Source organism: Trachymyrmex cornetzi, unplaced genomic scaffold (genome assembly GCF_001594075.2).
Source record: "Trachymyrmex cornetzi isolate Tcor2-1 unplaced genomic scaffold, Tcor1.1 scaffold56, whole genome shotgun sequence".
In the NCBI taxonomy this organism is placed as follows: domain Eukaryota; kingdom Metazoa; phylum Arthropoda; class Insecta; order Hymenoptera; family Formicidae; genus Trachymyrmex; species Trachymyrmex cornetzi.
Genome location: NW_017299871.1, coordinates 2,075,254 through 2,097,332, shown reverse-complemented (window position 1 = coordinate 2,097,332; position 22,079 = coordinate 2,075,254). Strand labels below are relative to the sequence as shown.

The 22,079-nt window shown below is 32.8% G+C and overlaps 1 protein-coding gene across 1 annotated transcript; it reads left to right on the top strand.

Annotated features, from left to right (window-relative positions):
- The first annotated feature begins 2,931 nt into the window (after positions 1-2,931).
- Positions 2,932-20,970, top strand: LOC108765889 (facilitated trehalose transporter Tret1). Its single transcript, XM_018514765.1, has 10 exons — positions 2,932-3,173; positions 7,696-7,869; positions 15,100-15,229; positions 16,337-16,472; positions 17,789-18,245; positions 18,670-18,919; positions 19,456-19,662; positions 19,751-19,943; positions 20,208-20,446; positions 20,607-20,970. The coding sequence occupies exons 2-9, from the start codon at positions 7,850-7,852 to the stop codon at positions 20,438-20,440; spliced, it is 1,626 nt and encodes a 541-aa protein (XP_018370267.1). The 5' UTR covers positions 2,932-3,173; positions 7,696-7,849; the 3' UTR covers positions 20,441-20,446; positions 20,607-20,970.
- The last annotated feature ends 1,109 nt before the right edge of the window (positions 20,971-22,079 follow it).

Sequence of the window (22,079 nt, the reverse complement as noted above, 5' to 3'; positions counted from 1 at the left end):
TGAAAGTAGACCGAAAATGTAGGACTCTTATTTACCGACTTGAACATAAAAGATCGCTATTTTATCATTGTAGGTCGGTAAGATAGAGCTATAAGTACAATTTCTAAAATTATATATATATTATGCAAAAACAAAAGAAAAAGAATTATCAAAGTAATAGAAAAAAACATTTTTTTACGTTTTTAGAAAATACGGAATTGCAGTAATTTCCCTTCAATTAAATTTTATAGAGCTGTGTTACAATAATTAAAATGTTATAAATAATTTCACGTAAGAAAATTTAAATCATGACAAAATTAATATATACATTAAAAGTGTTAAAAATGCTGTTGGTAAAATATATCACTAAATTAATTGTCATTTTTTGTAACATTTTTTCATTATTTTGGATAAAATATTACATGTAAAAAAAATGTACGTTTAATTAAATAATGCAAATTTAATTTTAGAAGTTTTTTTAAAAATTTTAGAAGAATTTTTTTTCAGTTTTAAACGATAAAACGTATTCACATGATTCTCGTCGATTGAGTTGGAAATCGTTTAGTTACAGTCCTCAACACGTACGTTTGTAGCAACATGTTCCGTAACAATAAATGGTGATATGTATACCGCCAATTAAACCGGGTCAAGTGAGCAATTGAACTTGAGAAATGATTGTAAATTACCGAACACTTGGTAATTCATGTGACAGAATTCGAGAAAATTCTGGGTCGTATCGCCGATATTTTCTGTCGCCGATCTTAATTTATTTAAATTTTTAGATTTTCGTTTCTATGCCAAGGGAAAAAAAAAGATAAAAAAAGGCGCGAAACACAACAGTTTGGTGCGTAATAATTATGTAAATCACATAACATACGTATATATACATAAAAAATGCCTTTCAAAGTTTCGCGGAAGGAAAGAAAAAAAATTCGTCACGCTAGTCATTAATGTGAGTAACTGTTGATGTTATTATTTCACTCGCATGTTATAATGCGAAAGCCTTGATGTCAGCAATTGTAATCGAGGCTGAAAAATTAAATTATTTTAGAATAAATTTTCGAAACGATGCCACGCAAGTCAATTTGCGAGGCCGTATCGCGATAGCGTCGTTTTCATCTTGCATTTTGATTGCAAATAAGAATAACTAAGCCGCGAGTAATTAATAGTTTTATATTACATAACTTTTACATAACATAACGTATCACAAGCGGCTAAAGTGTCAAAGCTTAATCTTCCGCATTTATATTGTATACAATAGATCCCGGTATGCCGGTACCACGGTATTCATTCTTTTCGAGAACACCTGATTCATAGTTGGAGGAATTTCAAGCGCGCCGATACACGTTGTCGTGTCGTGCAAATATTTCCTATTCTCTCATCGATAACGTTAAAGACTAACGATAACGCAGGGTTACAAGCGATATTGCAATGTTACATCAGGAATAAGTCATCGATTGTGGATCGATAAATGATATCAGAGTAACTTATAATCTTGGATCTTCTTTTATCAAACTTGGACGTCTTTTACGTCACGATGAAATATAAATGCATTACTTTGCATCTTTACGAACGGATAAAAATTTTTTGGTCTTTACTAATTTTGTATTTTTCTATTTTTTATTTTTTTTTATTTTTGAAATAAATATTTTTTGTTTTAAATATTTGTATGAAATATTTTTTATCTCATTGTATCGATATATATGCCATTAATTAATTTTCGTTCCGATAATAAACAAAAATAAGTTGCTTAATTATAAATGAGAGTAGATATATCTTTTGAGGCCACGGGTATTTTTTTTAAAGAAGCCATACGGGTTATCTCCGTGTCTTTATATATTTATTAAATGTCTCTCAAAGTTCATTTAACGGTGTATCAAGACATGGAGATAATCCGCAAACTGCGTAACTTCTTCGAAATTGGAGTACTTAGATTTTAATTTCTCTTTATTGTTTTTATAAATTTCGAAACTTTCAACGATATCTCAGAAGTTTTTAGTATGAGGAATTTTACTTACTCAGAAAATTTGTGACTAAAATTATAATTGTACATTTTCATCTTCTATGAGAAAATGTCGAGAGACACTCCCCAATCAGCATACAACGTTTAAAAAATATTCTTTAATATAAATAATTTATTTATTTATTTATTTATAATATTATATATAATATTATATATTAATAAATATTATGTATTTATTTAATATAAAAATATTTAAAAAGAGTTTTAAAAACATTGACTGCTGATTAAGTCTTTGATAAGGATTCTTTTTTAACCATACGTAGTCTGAGCATCGTATTGATCGCGAACAGCCCTTTTTCTATTTGTTTTCTCATAAGCTTCTTTCAGGAGCTAACAAAAATAGCTAGAAAATGTCCATTATACTTATCAGCTGGAAAAAGAACGGAAGCGTGAATAAAAATATAAGCCTCATAATCATTGACCTCTCACGATTCTAGTTAACTTCCGGTACATCAACTTCAGAAACTATTTAAAAAACAATTGTTGTCTGCAAATTTTTTGTGCCTTTTTATTCAATAATGTCCAAATTATTTAATATATATTTGTATATATAATTGTAAAATTAACGTGAAGAATTCCATGTCATTACAATTTTTTTCACAATCAGGTAACGCATCCTGTGTCTGAGGAATTAATTTATTAATATTTTGTTACACACACAGTCAGGTTGGTAACGTATATACTTACCTAGTATTTTGTTTGGAATGCTGTATGGACAAAGCGAAGAATCATAAGGCTGAGCTTAGACAGATGATCGGTCAGACGTGATGACTGACGGCGGCGAAGCCCCCATCAACCCTTAGCCAACCACCACCACAGAAACAGTGTGGATAACGGTAATACAATACAGGCCGAATCCGAGCTGAAGGGGAAGGAGCACGTAGAGGAAACGAGGCAATGAGGTTTTCAAGGCTCAGTCGTCTAGCAGCCGCTGAGCAGGGAAGTCCGGCCACACGTTCGCCGATCGATCCGAATCGCGTTGTCGGATAGCATTGTGCCGCGTCGCGTCTCTGTCACTCCTATCACGAAGTAGTTTCGTCAAACAAATACGAGAGGAGTTCCTGGCTCTAGCGACTCCGACCGTTTTCCCAGCCCAGTTTTGTCCATTCCCTGCCCTCGTGAACGTTCGCGGCGCTCGACGAAGGATCGATTCCTGAAGCGGCTTGGAGAGGTGAGTGCCCGAATGGGCAGATCCAAATTCACGTGATTAGAAGCTAGAACAACTCAAATCTCGTGAGTCTCTGGAATTTTAGAAAAGCTAAATACGCATGGATTTCTTTAACTTTATTCGTTAAAATATTTTTCTTTCATATATTTTCCATTAATTTATTACACATATTTCACGAGATAGTTATTATTATTTGGGAGGGAAAGGAGGATGTTTATATTAATTGCGCGAATAATAATTTTTATAATAGTAAATGAATAGGTGCACTGAGGTAAGTTTTAAAACGTCAACTGGCTGTTATCGTCAAGATAGCTTGTTCTGTCTATTTTTTCACGTTATCTGTATTTAAAAAGAAATTGTACACTCAAGGAGAAAAAAGTAGAGCAAGTAATATCGAAATGTATCCAAAATGGACAGATCTACTGACAGCACGCGTATCTGTTGATTTATTTACTGTTCTTTGCGATGTAACGTCAGGGCATTGATCCGCAGTGGATCGATCGATTCTTGTGGGCTCATGTAAACATTGGGATTATAGAGTTGGGACAAAGAGTCAAAATGGTCAATTCTAATATTTGTGAGGATATGTTGCTCACACATACAGTTTTACTGTGCTTTGTACAGAGAATGAAACTCACATAAGTACACGGAGAAAATTTTATATTTAAAATTACTATAATGTGTGTGGTAGTAGCTGCGGTCTTCATGTAAATTATAAGTTTAAATGATATAGTTATTTTTTTTAAAACAATAATATAACGTAATTTTTACACTTTTTCATAGTAAAAATTTTTTATTACAAAGTCAAATATACCTAGCAAATTTTGTTTGCGTACCATAGTAAAAATTAACTGTTTTCATGTTAGAATATGGCTTAACAAAATAATTACTTTATTTATGTGATACAAATTAGTATTAGTAAAAGTTAAGTCGGAATCATGTTGTGAGAGTCCATCAAAAATACAAGACATAGTAAAGCCTAATTTAAAATTGTATTAAAACTTAATATAAAATTTTCTCCGTGTAGACTGAATATTTATGCAAGATACTTAACTGAATATTTTACATGAAATGCATATTTTGCATAAATTGCATATTTACAGATAACAATCTCAAGTTTTCTACTTCATTTTTTAATAACTCTTTAACGAACAATGATTGATTGCTAGAACTGTCCGATGGTTAATCTTCAGTTAAGTATTTTGCATAAATATCAGCGGTCTATTTATAAGGTTGTATTTGAAAAAAAGAGATATTTTAAGGTCACACACACAATTTTAAAATCGACATCTTTAAAACAAACATTTTTCTTTCTAACCCAAATATAATTTGAAAGTTAAGCACAGAACTATATAAAAATAATTTGTCGGTATGTTGCGATAAAAGATAACATCTATTCAAATTTTTATTAAAAACAAATCATATTAAAAATGAATTATATTGTATGAATAATCAGATTTCTATAAATTCCTTTTCAACAAATTTGATTAGTATAAGAATTTTGATTTAATAGAAAAATAAAATAATGTAAAATCTCAAGAAACACACAAAAGTACAATGAGATCGATGAATATATTATTTTAAACATAATTCTTATCGGAAATGATTCTAGAATTTATGAAATTTAAACTTAATATATTATCAAGTTATCAGATAATAAAGAGGATAAAAAATTTATCTCGGTAGATTTATCATCAGTCTATTAGACATGGTAGATTTAATTGCGTTCAATAGATTTAAATGCGTTCATTCATCAAACAATATCGACGTAATGTAATTGGCAGTATAATTCTACAGTATTTACATTTAAATTAAGTGTTGAGTCTCATAGCTTTAATGAATTCGATTTTCAACAGCGATAAAGGTTCTCATCGTCGCACGCTTTTCTTATTACATTGAAATTTGGAACTTACACATCGATTTCACATCGATCCATGTGTGTGTATGTATAGTACGGATTATCTCGTTTAAGTTCTAATGACTGTTCCTATTATACAATGCAATTTCATTTTAATTTCGGTTCAATTAACTCCTCATCTTTTTTTAGTTCTAAGAATTAGAAAAAGATGAAGATTAAGTTAAACCGAGATTGGAGTCAATCTACATTAATAGAAGTAGGCATAAATTTACGATACTCGTACTTAATTTGTTTCGACCGACAGCGATGCAACTGCTTCCTCGTGCAATCGCAACGACTTTTACGACCTTTATTCCACGAAGTGACAATCAACCTGTCTCTCGGTGATGTTACAAGAATCTTGTAGAATGACAGGATCGATTGCAGCAACATCGCATCGGGTTTACGCAAAGTAGTGGAGAGGCAAACGATTTATTTTCTTCGTTATGTTTTCTTGCAAAGGAGATTTAAAAAAAAAAAGCAGCTTACTTAACTCGGTTCTACATCCTGACTTCACACGAAGCCGGTACTAGCTTGACCCTCATACGAGGCCAACGATTCTTCCTTTGTTCATCTATATGTATGACTAATCTAGAAGATTTGTTTCACTTCAATGTAATTTTAAACGCGTAATGGCGTAATTATAATCCACCTACATCTATGAGTCGCATCTACTCTTGTGGATGCAATCAACACTTAATTCAAAGTCGAACTCTGCGACTTGAAACATTTAGATCTGTAATGAAAAATTAAATTTCTTTGTTTCAGTATAAAATAAAATTGAAAATAATTTTAAAGTAGAATAATTTGTAAAAGAGAGATAGAGAAGTGCAAAATAAAATTGGACAGTGATAGACGCATGTGCTTACAAATTCGAAAAGAATCAATCTAAATATTTTATAATAATAATTCGTTACAAATAACAAAAAATAAGACGATTTTCTTTTCTAAAAGGCTAAAGAGTCTTTGTGCTCGTGCAACGCATCGCTTTCACGGAGTTAAGTGCGTGTTGGAAGACTCCTCGAAATGCTAAAGAAAGTTGCATATTATTGCTCACCGACTCTTATCTCGAGAATTTGTAGAATTTTCTTTAGTTTTTAACATCCGCTAATAAAGTGCCATTTGCAAGATGATAGATCGTTCTCCATGACAATTACGGTGTTTTGCTGCGCCGCGAAATGTTTCTTGCGCCGCGACACGCATAAATTATCCGCGAACGCTAACCAATTCTTTCCTCCTTTGCACAAGAAGAAAAAAATAGCGATGCAAAACTGCCAGTTACTTTTGCTTCTCTCTCGAGAGAATCCTGCAAGATTCTGTCGCGAATAGAAGTGTCATCCGTTTACGCGTTTAGGTGCGAAATCATATCAACCTGATTAAATCGTCATTATTAGATTTTATTTTTAAATAAACGTGCCGGAGTCTGTCGATTAAAAAGTTACTACCATTTTGTGACCGCTCTATTTTATTCTTGGTCAGTTTTATCCTTTGTCACGCTGTTGAATTCCAGATACAACGGCCGATGGTTTCTTGGTTTATTGACGCTCGCAAGTCGTCGGGTGGAAGTTATGCGGGATGAAAGTCGGATAAGACGCGCGCGCGTGCGAGCAATTTAGATGAAATCGCCGGTTATACGACAGACGCTGGGCTCAATTCTTCTGGGACCCATGGCGATCGTTAGTCACCGGAGAAATACTGATGGCCATCCGTGCTAGAGCGTAGAAATCATTGAAACGAGGCAACAATCCGTGTGAACGCTCGTTTACTTGGCACGAGTTGTATATAAGTCGTTTCCTGCGAGTAACTATATAAAAAAAAATTCATAATGGGGTCGAGAGAATGAACAGTTAATGATAATCACACGAAATTTGTGGTTTCATTTCTCTATATTATCTTATTTCATCTTAATGTAATTTAATAAATCGAAGAAAAGAAACAGGAAAATGTACGAGAGATAGAGAAAGAGAAAAAAAGTGATGAAAAATCCTTATTTTGCAGTTTCACGACGCGCAAGGAGAAAAATCGGTTTTGCATCCGACATAGAAAGTCATTGTTCACACAGAATAGTAACCACAAAATTGTTACATCGCAGAGAAAAATGTTTTGTATTTGTAACTATAATTATATATTACTATAATTATGATTATTAACTGCTATAATAATAATAACAGTAACTATGTGATAACCATAAAATTATAGTCACTTGAATCATTTTTAAGATAATTTCAACTATTTTATGGTTATAATAATTATAATTATAGTCATTTTAGGTTGTCAACTATATACATAGTTACTGTTATTATTATTATAGCAGTAATAATCATAATTACAGTAATTATATAGTTACAAATACGAAATATTTTTCTCAGTGCGTGAATCGCCGTAACCGAGATATTGAGTGCTTTTTTGTTTAAATGTGATAAGATAGTTGTGAGACAATGCTGGACAGAGTCCTTACTCAAGAATCTACATTGTGTAACTTGTAACCTGAGTTCGACAAGAAAACCCTGATACATAATAATGATGCTCCAAATATATTTATATAACGATTAGAGGGAAATTTTTTATGTTGTAACGTAATAATGTTATACTTTTAGTAATACGAGCAGTAATGTAATTTAATTTCAGGCTTAAGATGTTGGCTAACGTTGAACAGAGTTGACGAGGGCCTATTTGTAGGGATACGCCCACGTGACTAGCGCTAATCAACAGAAAGCAGAAGAAGCTAAGAGAGATACGCGTGTCGACCGAATAGTAGTTCGATTGAGAACACAAAGACACGATGGATCCTTATTCATTGAGGTGAGAATATATTATTCATATACGTTTATTCCCGTCGAAGACATCGCCATTATAAAACATCGACTTTTATACTTCGATTGTCTCATTGAATCGATATTTTCGTCGGAGTTCTTTTTGTGATTTATAGATTCTACACGAAAGAATAATTTTGTTTAAGTATCTAAAAAATTAGCTAGATATTGGACATAATGAGTAAAGGCTTAAACGTAATAGGCACAGGCAATAGGCACGGGCAACAGAGAATAACGAGTCGTCCAATTAGAGCTTTGGGATATGATATCGAACTTACACACCAGAGCTCTGATTGGACGGCTCGTTATTTCCTATTGCCTGTTCCTATTGCCTGTGTCTATTGTGTTTAAGCCTTAATGCTGCAAAAAGTTTTGATATTCTAGCTTGTGTCCTATAATTAGTTTGATGGTTTAATGTCCGGTTCCATCAATGTAAGATTAACTTTAATTTTTGTTTAACTTTTTATTTTTTTTTAATTCTAAAAATTCTTAATTTTGAGAAATAGAAAAAAATAAACAGTAAGTTGAGTCGAGATTAAAGTTAATTACATTGATGAAACCAAGTCAAACAAAATTATTTTTAGATCTATGTTTAACGAAATTTTTTAATATTTTAGTAAAAGTATTCTTTCCGTATATGATTATAAAAGCAAGCGTTTAAAGATGACAAGCGAGATGAACGTGAACTTCGATGATGAATCGAGATTTATTTAGACAATCTCGAATTTACGTGAATGCTTTGGATTTCGATGAAAAATACGAGAAATATTTTATTATCAGAAAAGGGACGATTGAATAAATAAGCACAAAATCTATTTGTACGATCCATCAAAAAGCTTTGAATAAGACCGTAAAAATTTTTTTTGTTCTTTGTGTTGAGGGCATTCCTTGCTCTTTATCTCTTCCTATTTTTTGTACGTAATACGTAACACATGGCAGAACTCTAAAAGTACATAGCTGTTCTGTAAATATATTTTTACCTCAACATGTCTTATCGTTGTAGAAAAAAACATAAATCTTAAAATATCTAATCCTTGTATTAATTTAGATATTGAGTATTTTTTACACTATTTTTTTTGTACAAATTTCTTAGAAGCCTTTTTTTTATTTATGGAGAAAATAAATCCTTAATTAAGGGATACTTCCATAGTTCCATCGCATTTGTTAATGAGAGATATGATTGTCCAATTCCATTCCAATGGACTAACCGTCTATTAAATAGTTAATAGGAATTGGTCGAAGTGGCCCTTAGAAATACACAATAATTTACTGATATTTCACTTCAACATGGAAATGATGAAATTTGTTGATTGAAGTGAAATATCAGATTACTATACTATATATAAAAAAGACACGCCTCCAAATATCTTCAGATTAATTCAAATATTTTTATAAGTGTTCTTTAGAAAATTTGGGAGATTTGCCTTCCCAAAAAATTCTTTCTTTTGTATTTTGATAGAAAAGAAAGGTACCTAACCGAGAATCTAACTGTTGTTTGAGGACCCTCAAAGATTTCTTTGAATTCCTTGCTTTTGTCTCCATCATAAGAATGCACAAAAATAAATAGTTTCGAATATAACTAAATACGCGGACGTCGCAAAGTCGCAAGAAAAATTCTGTCCGATTGTTACATAATTGTCATGGTTTTACGAGACGAACTTGATGGATGTCTTTTAAACGCAGACGACTTTTTAGCCTGCGGCTACCTTAATAGGAAGACTCACTCGAAGAACCAGTTTTGTTTACGTAAAACTGAAGTATCTTAATTAAGAGATATGATTCAAATTGTAATTCAATTTCGTTACGTTCTTTATAATTACATAAACAGAGAGCGTTATGCGTATTATTTTGAAATATTAAAAGTTATAGAAGAGCAATGTGTTATCAAAATTGAAATTAAAGCATGTGAGAGAAGCAAGATAACTATGTTTTGTTTAAAAATTTAGATATCGGCAAGCAAAAAGTGGACAGCTAAAATCATCGTTGATAACGAAGCGATTTAAATTGTTAAGTTTTATCTCAAATTTAAAAACAGCGAATAATTCAATAATAAAATAATTAATCAAAGTTGGAACATGTCAATAATACACAAAGCTTATTAACTAAAATAATAAGCAAAGTTTTTATTAAAGCAAAATTTATAATAAAATAATAACCAATCTACTAATAAAATAACAATTTAATAATTTTGAATTATCAATATCGAGATAAAAGAGATTTAAGGGCTGAATCACGCTCAAATCAATGTCTCAAGTATTTAGCAAAGTAAAGTTTTTCAATTGGCAACAGATTTTTGAGATTGCAGTCAAAAGGAGGACTCGCGAATGGACACTCGATTGCGAGATCGCTCACCAATTAATCTTTGACCTCGAATTGATGCGTGTGACGTTAGTTTCTCGTGACAAATTGTCTCTTGAATGTCGCAAAAAAAGTCGGTGGAACTACATTAGAAGTTTGTGGACGTTTCTTCCCCACGTCCATTATAATCGCGTATATTAGGTTCGTTTTTCAAAATCTTAAAAACAAAACTGGTCAGAATGAAGAAAAAGATCGTTTTTCAATCGATGACAATTATAAAATTTACATACTTGTTCTGAAAAAGTCATTGCTTAAAATAAACTTAAAAATCCTTTTAACTTGTGTTTTGGCACAAGAGCCACATCACATGTTAACCATGCGAAATCGATGATGTAATGTAACTCGTGATCGTTGCACAAAAAATGATCATCTCTAGTCGGAATAAAAGGAAATTGCGCTAAAGTATTCTCGTGAGTGTTTCATACAGGAAACGCGGATTTCGTTGTGTTCATATCGCAAATTTTATTACCGAGCTATGGACTGTTTAATCGATAGAATAACAGGTAGGGTAGTATTTTCTCAATAAACGTATGTAAGAGCGACGTGACACTTAGTGTCTTATCACAAAATCACACTTAACATAATTCGATCTCTTACACAGATGCGGGAATTTTCTAATTTAATCGTGTTTTCATCGGTGTCAGATCTATTTATCGCATCATATATGGGCGTTATTGATAACGTAACCTTTAACGTAACAGATACGACATTCGTAGAACTATCCATGTATGTTTAATTTGCGTTGCAAATTGTTTATTTTTATACGTTCGATTTATATCTTGATTCGGACTTTGATGTTCGCGTGGAACAAAATGTGTTAACCGGAAAACAGCAACACAGATCAAGCCATGTCCACAATTTATCCGTTTGCTTATGTCACGCTAGCATTGTTACTATTTTTGTTGAATCAGGGCCAAGGTCAATGCCGCGAGTGGTTACGTCTACTTTTAGCTGATGCAAACGTAAAATGATCCCGCGAAAGATCCTTCCACCAACAGTAGCAGTGATTCGCGACGACGGGATTCGCGTGGAATAATAAACGAGCCATCAAAGACTGCGGTCATAACATTAAGGCCCAGTTCCACAGTTCACAGTGAACTCTTAACCGAGGTTTAACTTATTTCTCATCTCTTTCCAATTCTAGAACAATGAATAAGTTGAACCTCGGTTAAGAATTAACCATGAGTTGTGGAACTGGGTCTAAGATTCGGTTAAAAACTGACGACTGTGATTGGTCAATTTTTAGCTTCTAACTTCTGATTTATGACTAATAGTTTATTGTAGAAGATCCATTAACCAAATTCAATCTAGTCCTCATCTCTTTCCATTTCTTGAATTAATCAGATCAATTAAGAATTAATCGTGAGTTGTGGAAATGGGTCTAAAATAATTTTAAAAAATACGAGTTGAATAAGCAAGAAATGCCGTCATAAGTCCCGTGAGTGCAGGTGATACCCCTAACAGCACGCAAAGTACGTAAGTCAGCTGTAGTAATTAGTTCCCCCGATGACGACATGCAAAGTGAAATGGCTACCCCGCCTTTCGCTCATGGGAAATGTCAAACTGACTCTTGCCGCAAGCGCACGCTTGTAATAACAATGCAACTGTTGCGGAAGTGATATAAAAAATTTACATGTCGATGTATAGACTGCCGTAAAAGATGTAACGTAACCATCTTGTGTCTGCACGAGTCGACATGTCTTCATAAATAGAATCGATATTTTGAGAGCCAACAATTTACTTACATACGTCTGCCACGTATAGCATGAATTCCGCGAAAACCTCGGTATTATCGCGATATGTATTCTTCTAATGTATTGTTAGAATAAATCACGATTTGAATAAAGAATGTAGCCCGTGAATATTAATTCTGGTCTGACCTTCTTTCTATTCTGGGTATCAGAAAAATGGGGACCGGCATGACAAAGAGGTGTACTTAGTTTGGGCATCCAAGCATATTGTTCGTGAAGAATACAGGTTCAGCGAGTGTAAACCTTGTGGATTTGCTTCGCGAATATAAGCCGATTTAAGGTTTTTCTACTCACTTTGTGCAAAATATTTTCGAGTTTCAAATTCAACACTTAAATTAAATGTTGAATATCTGGATATAGGATAACCAAATATTTAATCTTGGAGCAGTTTTCAGTACTCTGCATCGCACGTACTTTTCGTATGACGTTCGGAGAAGTTACGAGCGTGGCCTTATCGAAAATAGATTCGTGACGAGGAAAGAAATGACGAACTTAAGACTATTTTAAGAAAATATTAAGCAAAAAATAATATATTATGAAAATCATTGTGTTTCCTGACGTAATCGCAGTAATTGCGATGGTCGACTCGAGGAGTTAGTCATTGTCTGTAAATTTCTTAATGATATAATCGCGGCAATAATTTTATCTCCTTCGGATAAATGAAAACGTTTCGACCCTGAAGACACAATAAGAATTGAATTCCATATAGACATGATCATTTTTTGTTTTCAAATTAAATATATAAATAGTTTGTAACAACATGTACTGTATATAATCAATTATCTATATTATATTTATCACCTATCGCATAAAAGAAAGAGAGAAAGAGAGCAACATTATTCAAAGTAGTATACATAATTGTTTAAAATCTTACGTGAAAATTTCATGAAGTTGCATAATGAGTTGAAAAATGCAGGAACTGTTTTCATAAAATTTTATTACAGCACTGTAAAATAATAATTGATTGAATTGTCTAATATAAAGTAATCATTTGAATTAAAAAAAATATACCCGACTATCTAAGACTAGACCTAAAAAAGCTATAAATAGATTTGTTAAACTGCAATCTGTTTGCCTCCCAACTTGTTAAAGTCACGGCTAGAAACCAGATTCAACTGTGTTCAATAATACGAGAATTAACGCGCGTTAATTCGCATCAAGTATATAATTGTATCTAACCAAGATCGTCGTTTTTTAACTGAGAACAACCATTCATTTAACGAGAGGCGTTTTCAAACGTTTTATTCGTGTTAATTAATTGTTAGCTAAGTGCCTGTGTGAAGAAAATTATCACGCTTAGAAAGATGAGATTCATGGTCAAACTTGTAATACAAGAATTAAAAAACATATTAATCGACGATGAATAATATTCTGTATATTTATACATAATTTATATAAAATAATGATGAATTTTCAACAAGCCTGTTGATTAAAAAAATAATCATCATTAAAAATAAGCAGATCTCATTTTTCATAGCATTTCTTCTTAAATTAAAACGATTTAATAAATTAAATTAAAACGATGTTGATTTATAATGATATATAAATTAGTTCGCCATGATAAATAAGTCACAGTGCAACAGGTTCGAGAATCCATCCACATGATCTCATTGTTATGCGAGACAATCGGTTGGAGACTATCGTTTTGACATTGTCTATGCTTAGCAGACACAACCAGCGGTTTGCGTTTCCTTGCATGGTAAATCAATTGATTGAGACCAATGGTCTTATTATTCTCCGAACTGATATTCGGACATTTAATATTATTGTAAAAAAAATTAAATATCTGAATTTTAAAAAAATTACAAATTAAAAGTAAAAGTTATTCATTTAATAAACATAATTTCAAGGATAAATGTTTTAATAAGCATAATTTCTTTTTCGTATATATTTTACGTTAATTTTTTTCCTTTTGATTCGTGATGATACAAGATTATTAATTATGCTATAATTAGATAAATTTTATTGCAAATAAATGTCACAAGTATGACAATTGTACTTGAAATTGCATCACAAAATTTGAAGCTATTACAAAAGGCATGTTGTTACAGTTAGACCTATTTAAGAGAGAAATTAGTTTTCGTAATTCATATAATACATTCGATGCTCAGGAAATGTTTACGAGAGAAAACAGAATTCGATAAATATATATCTTTACTTAATGTAAGCTGTGTTGCTTCTAAAAATTACGTGACTTTTACGTCAAGCTGTCAAGTTGCGAGCGAAATAGCGCCATAAATACAGCATTAGCTTATTGCAACTTCGTAATAGATTAGACATTTTTACTGTTTAGAAACGTATGTCAAATAAAAAATAGAATCGAAAATAAAAGAGAAAAATATTGATCATAAAAATCGATTGAAAAATAATGTACACACGGAAAGAACGATTTTGCTGGTGTAAAAAAATTAGCTACAGAGATCCAAAAATAATTACTTAAAAATCTCGAGCATAAACAGTACTGCAAAAAAGTTTTTACAACCAGTTTGAGTGACCTACATAATTATTTTAATGGTTCAATAAAATTATTTTCAGATTTGTTTATCTAGCTAAATTTTTAGATACTTAAAAACCGTTCTTTCCGTGTATTAACGAAAAACAATTCATTATATTAATTAAAACTTTTTTAAAAATATATAGCATTATCATGCATAAATGTTATAATTGTTGTCAATAAAAATAAATCATCGCGTTTTTTATTGTAATAAAAAATATTCAATGGATCAACACGGCTTAATTATATCAGTTTGTATTTAATTTAATTTTAAGGATTACACATTGCTATCGATTGTGAATTGCGTTTTGATATATGAAACTTGCGAGAAACCAACACATAGTCGAGGATCGACGCGATAAACATTTATGACCATAGTTTAAATGAACACAGGATAAGACGATGTGCTGCGTCGTCACTTAAGTGGCATGCCGAAAAGTCGAACGAATAAGTAACGCGCGTGACAAACGAGTAAAAAACATTTGTAAATTGCAATGTGTTCAGAAAAGAGATACGAAAAACACAGTAAAAGACGAGTCGATTAATTTCGCGTCAGTACAACGTTAGTTCTCAGTTTATTTGACGATCGATTAATGACATCCCCATTGTGTTTCAGCGTGGAGCGAGAAGCATCGAAGAATATCGAAGAGAATGAGCGAGAGTGCTTTAAAGATGCGATCGTCTCGAGTCGGAGCCTCAACAAAGGTTTCGTCGAACCGACGAACCTTAGAAATGCCATCCGAGAGGTATCAATTATATCATTATCCCAAGAAAAGAGAAGATAATTACTTCGTTCTATTTTCGAGTGGTAGTACGTTTTCCATGTGAAAGAAAAGCTTTACAAAAGCTACGTAAAAAGAATGAAAGAAATTTTGCTGAAATATCTAAATTTAGCTAAATACAGATCTGAAAATTATTTTGTGTGGACGAAAATAATTATGCAAAAGCTACGTAAAAAGAATGAAAGAAATTTTACTGAAATATCTAAATTTAGCTAAATACAGATCTGAAAATTATTTTGTGTGGACGAAAATAATTATGCAAGACGCTCGAACTGGTTGCTAGAATGTTAAAAACTTTTTGTTATATCAACACTTACATATTTTCTACAATTATTTTAATGATCCAACAAAATTATTTTTAGATCTATATCTGGTAAAATTTTTAGATACTTTAGCAAAACCATCTTTCCTTATATGATCTTCTGTTTGAATAGTATTCGATCATTAAATTAGATTTAATAACAGAATTTTTTTTGCATTCTAATTAATAATACATATTTTTTTAAATAATATCTTTTGAAAACAATTCATCGATATCTTAAAGAAATCATAGTGAAAAGAGATAAAAAAATAAGTTTCAGAGTTTGTTCTCGTTTAAGGTGCAATTTTATGCAGCGTAGGAAAGCTGGCTTTTTACCCCCACTCCATCACAATCAAAGCAACGTTCAAAAGCTATTTGCTCTTCTCCTGCTTCTTTTTCATGGAGCGTATCTTCGCTAGCTTTAAGCTAACGAAGACACTAATTTTTTTTTATGACACTGAATTCAATATAAAATAAAATATATTTACGATAATATTCATATCGCTATATTCTACAAATGAATATATGACATGACATGTCATGTATTTCAGCTTTCAGCGATGTTTCGCTATCAGTTGAACAATATCGAATTTTGAGCGTAATTTCGCTGTATACGAAAATTGATGAAGTGGGGATAAAACGCCAGCTTTAATTAGCTGCATGAAATGGTACCTTCATTCGTTTCGCGGATCTTAAAAGTATCGTGATAAAGTAGAAAACCAAGGTAAAATTTTACGAAAGCTATGCATAGCAATTTTCAACCTTCACAGATCGCTGCCTGCATCATCGCAGCGTCTTTCCACATAGCGGTGGGCTTCACCATGGCATATTCAGCGACTCTCATTCCTCATCTCGAGAAGGAAAACGCACGGTTACATGCCACGCGCGAACAAACTTCCTGGATAGGTGAGTACAAATATATGTATTGTACAAATATATATACAGGGTGTTTCAAATTTCACGCAAGTACAAAACGTGATACTTTATGCTAAAAGAAACAACTTATTCCTTTTGCAAAATTGCGTCTGACAAGTAGTTTTTGCAGGAGAGCAGGTTGAAGTTGTACGAGTAAATGCAAGAATTATTTGTCGAATGTAATTTTACTACAGGAAAAAGTTGTTCGTTTTAGCACAAAAAATAATTTTTTCCTTTAGCAAAATTGCGTCCGATAAGTAGTTTTTGCGGGAGAGCAGGTTGAAGTCAACAAATAAGCGCAAAAATTATTTATCGGACGCAATTTGGTTAAAGGAAAAAGTTGTTTTAGCATAAAGTATCACGTCTTGTACTTCGCGGACGCGAATTTTGAAACACCCTGTATATGCGAGACAAAAGTGATAATAGTGTAACGTATTGCAAATCGCTTTATTCAACGAAGATTACGCACGTAATATTAATTACGAATTATGACAACCACTTGTGATCTCTTTTTTTGAATAATACATTCATAAGTACTCAAAATAATGACGATGCGAGATAATAATCTACTTATAGTTATGTAAGCAAGATATGTTTATCGTAAAATAAATGAGTAGCTATTGTAAATGTAGCGTCAGTTTCGCGTAAAATCATTATTGACAATTAGTTATCTTTTCTTATTGATAAAGTACAGTCACGAGAGTGATTACATAAAAGTTGTAATTATCAAAAGAAAACCATATGTGCACATCGTGCGTGTTTGTGTTGCATTAGAGGCAGTTGTCCGTTCGATCTTCGTGCTCTGATTAAATTCGCGTTACGCAAGATCAATCTATGCTCATCGGCATTGCAATCTTCTCGCGACAATAGAAGATTGTTTTTTTCCTATACCTATACAAATTTTCAGTCTAGCTAATCGAGCTCTTGTATTGTCGATCGTTCGAATATGATTTTGTTGAGACGTATTCGAGCAGAACGAAAGTCGTCATGAAATACCATCAAAATGGCTTCAAAATGATTATTAAATCACTCATAATTCACTTTAACGTCATTTTGACGTTAAAATGACATTAACTTAGTCACGATTCATTTTAATGTTATTCTGATGTTATTGTGACATGTTGTTCTGCTTAGATATGTAAAGAATTACAAATAGCTCTTATACGATAATATCGGGAAAAGTATATCTAAAAATGCGCTGAACTAATAAAGATATAAAGTATAACGAGAAAATTAGTATGAATTAAGAATTAAGGGTGTGAAACGGTAGGGAGTGCAAAATAAATAATATCGATCCGACTTTTCAGCCAGTCTGGCTGTCGTGAGTGCGCCAGTTGGTGCCTTAATAGGGGGCTTCTCCATGGAAACGTTTGGTCGAGTGAGAACTCTGCAAATGGGTGCGATTCCCTCTTTGATTGGCTGGATCTTAATTGGCACATCGACCAATATATCGATGTTACTAGTCGGTCGTTTGTTAACCGGATTAGCAACCGCCCTGATGACTTCGCCAGCAATCGTCTACATCACTGAGGTAGCCAGGCCGGAACTCCGTGGATCCTTGATCTCATTTGGACCAACGCTGGCATCATTCGGCATGGTGCTGTGTTATCTGAAGGGTGCTTACATAAGCTGGGAAATAGTCGCTTACTTCAGCACCGCCTATTCGTTTGTACCCATTTTTATGGTGCAATTTCTCGTGCCGGAGTCGCCCGTCTGGCTTATCTCGAAGGGCCGCAAAGAAGATGCCAAGAAGTCTTTGGACTGGTATAATTTAATCTGATTATTAAATGATAAAATTCATATAGACATCAAATAATACAAGAAAATGTAAAACTATGGGTACCTGAAAGAGTATGATTGCATTAATTGGAATTCTGGTTAAATATGGACAAAACCAGAATTTCTTGATTGAATGTATTATAACTCTCTCATTAAGATAACTCTCTCATTCAACTAGAATTTTGATTGATCAGAATCTTTTGGTTCGTTCATTTTTAACTAAAAATTTTGTTCAGTGTAACAATAAACACTTTCACTTGAAAGCTAATAATTTGAAAACTAATTGCAGGAGTTGATATTTACTAATTAATTAAATTGTTCTTCAAAATAAATGTTTAAGATTGTCTCAAGACTTTACAATCTCTTATTTTTAACATATGTAAACAATTGATAATTCTGCCTTACGTAGGCTTTACAAGAATGAGACATCGGAAAGTAAGACATCGGTGGCCCTGGTGCAATATACCAATATTGTGAAGGAACAGGAAATTAAATTGAACGAACAACGACGTAGCAAACACGGTAGCGCGGCCAGTAAATGGCGAGGATTTCTTAAACCGACTGGATGGAAACCTATGGCAATACTTTTCCTGTTCTTCTTATTTCAACAGTTTTCCGGAATTTATATCACGCTATTCTACGCAGTGACTTGGTTCCAAGTAATTGAAAGATATTTATATATGTATATATCCACTGGATTTATGTATCTTATGTTTTTTCGTATTTTATAAATCGTATACAATTATAATTTATGTTATCATTATATAATGATAACAACTTACAATGTTAGGATAACGTCAAAATATAGTTAAAATGAATTGTAATTGATTGAAAAATGACTTAGTAGTCATTTTCATTTCATGATGATTCGTGTTCTGTTTGGAATTTTGTTTATTGACGATCGATTTATAACTGCACGAAAAGAACGATTTTGCTAAAGTATCAAAAATTTAATTAGTTACGGATCTAAAAATAATTTTGTTGGACCATCAAAGTAATTGCGTAGAAATCTCAAACATGATGAGCAAATGCTGCAAAAAATTTTGACGTTCTAACAACTAGTTTGAGTGTTTTACATAATTATTTTGATAGTCCAACGAAAGTATTTTCGGATCTAACTAAATGTTTTAGATACTTGAGCAAAATTTCCTTGTGATAACGGATGCGGGAGATTAGAACTTGCTACAATTTTCAGGAAGTGGGTGCGGGTGTAGATGCGTATTTAGCATCAATTTTGGTGGGCCTGACGCGTTTCCTGTGCTCCATGGTAAACACTTGGTTATTGAGGCGATACAAGAGACGATCGTTGTGTATTATATCATCCATCGGGATGGCTGTGTGTATGATCGTCTCCGGTTATTTCACGCTGAACATTAAGAATGGCGATCGTAGCGGGTATTGGGTAAGTTATAGAATCGTGTGTTTCTCGTATAATTTTGTTAAATTTAATTTTTAAAGCACGTATAAGAAAATACGTGATGTACTCGCAGGTACCGGTGGCTTGCCTGTTACTTTACGTGTGTACGTCGATGGTCGGAATGTTGACCATTCCATGGACTATGACGGCGGAATTATTCCCGACCGAAATCCGCGGGATCGCCCATTCCATCAGTTATTCTATAGCGAATCTACTCATGTTCGCCGCGTTACAGAGCTATAGAAGTTTGCAAATTTTCCTAGGAGGTACATTTGAAATGCATATTTATATCTCAAACTTATAACTATCGTATATTGTGATATCTTACTTGCAACGATGTCTCTTCCACATTCCAATTACGTTGATATACTTTTTTATTTTTCATTTCTCTTATTCTTTTTATCTAATCTGAACGCTTAATTTAATCGTTATTTCACTAAAAATTAAGGCTAGAGAATCATGTATCTCTCAAAATGGTTATATATTCGTATATAGAACAAACTTGGCTAAGAAAATTCTTCTATTTCAAGGTGCGTATGCGGTGCAGTATTTCTTTGCCGGTGTTTCCGTGGGGGCGGCTATTTTTGTATGGCTATTGCTGCCGGAGACGCACGGGAAGAAGCTGTCAGAGATCGAGGAATACTTTCACAACAATTTTCTGGCCTTGGGAGCGGAGGCGAAGGACAAAAAGCGGCGAGCCGCAAGAAGGGCTCAGCAGAAGGCGACCGAGCCGCTCAATCCGAAAACCACGCAGACCGTTTAAGCTCTCTTAAAGGTTCTCTACATAGAAATCGTGGACGGTCGTGGACTTTTAAGTCGTAGGAAAACTGACCAATTCTAATCAAGTATTCTCCTTATATTTGATTGTGATTGGTTGGTTTTCTACTTAAGACTCCACGACCGTCTACGACTTCTATGTAGAGGTCCCTTTACTTTTCTCTTCATTCTTTCGTAACGACCCGCGAATTTATGAACGCAGAGTTCAAGATGTCTCGGAGAAAGTGATCGAAGTATTAAAAAAAAAAAAAAAATCACGCCACTAGCGTTAATTCGTGACCAATTTTCTAATTGTGTGCGATATACCGCACGCCCGAGATATATTTAGTTGTGAAAAGTACCGTTTTTTGATACAAATGATATAGCTAGTTTATTCGTTCGACGTGAATCGTATCTGGCGAGACAACCGAATATTTGGAATATTTGGAAGAGTGGCACAACTTTACGAACGGGACGATAAATAAAGTGCGAAGCTAAATCTTAGTGAATGTAATTTTGCGCTTCGTTGCTTTCATTTAGGCTGCGATCAAAGTCTCACTACAAATGCTTTGAAGCGTTCGATTGACCAATTAGAAAAAAGTATTGTACAAATTGACCAATCAAAAATTGTTTTAAAGTATTTGTAGCATCGCGTTGACCGTATCCTTATTCTCACTTATAATTACATAATTTAGAGTTTGATTTAAATGTTCACGTGTGACACGCGCGTATCATACGATGCATATGTACACAGAGAAAAAGATTTCTTTGGATGTAATAAATTTTATTAGGTCTGTTTTTTATTGCTGCACTCTGAACCAGTGCAATAAATTAAAGTGAAACAAACATATATTTGTTTCACTTCAACTTATTGCACTGTGTGTACCAGTTCAGAAAGTGCAGCAATAAAAAACAGACCTAATGTATCCAAATAAATGTTATTTGGAATGGTCCAAACAAATCAATGTTTGAATCAATAAGTGCGGTTGTTTGAATTTGAAACAATGTATATCTTTGTCTTACAAATACATTATTTGTTTGAACAAATAATATCTATTTTCAGTATTCGCGTGATCAACTGTACGGCACAAACATAATTGACGTAGCACATAGCATTGCTCGTTTAATCTTATTGTTAGACGTATAAGCCATTGTTTCCATATTTTCGGTAAAAAAATGTAATGATCATTCTAAGAAAGCAATTATTTGCATGGAATAACTTAACTTCTATGAATATATATTTTGCCATTTTCAAATAAATAATTTGTTTCATTGTTTGTATACATTGTAACCAAATAATATATTATTTAATTGAAAGATATTACTTCAAATAATAATGTTATTTCTGTCAAGCAATAGAGATTTCTCGAATAAAACAAAATTTTTATTTAAACAAAAAATATTTCGTACAAGCATATGTTGTTTTAATAAAACAAATTTTAGTCAAATAAATAGGAATACTAAATCCAAAGAAACCTTTTTCTCTGTGTATGTACGATAAAAGCGAAGCCAACGAAAAATGTTTCTCCAATGTTTCGCTCCTCGTCGGACTAGAGTTGATTATACACGTCGAGATATATTATTAATGTAATATTATTACGTAATGAGAGAGAAAAAGAGAGAGAGATAGTACACCGCGCGATAAA

Excerpts from the sequence above, each read along its gene's own strand:
- LOC108765889 (XM_018514765.1), top strand. The coding sequence starts at position 7,850 with ATGGATCCTTATTCATTGAG. Across the intron at positions 15,230-16,336 it reads TTAGAAATGCCATCCGAGAG|ATCGCTGCCTGCATCATCGC; the intron begins GTATCAATTATA and ends CAACCTTCACAG. Across the intron at positions 16,473-17,788 it reads CGAACAAACTTCCTGGATAG|CCAGTCTGGCTGTCGTGAGT; the intron begins GTGAGTACAAAT and ends CCGACTTTTCAG.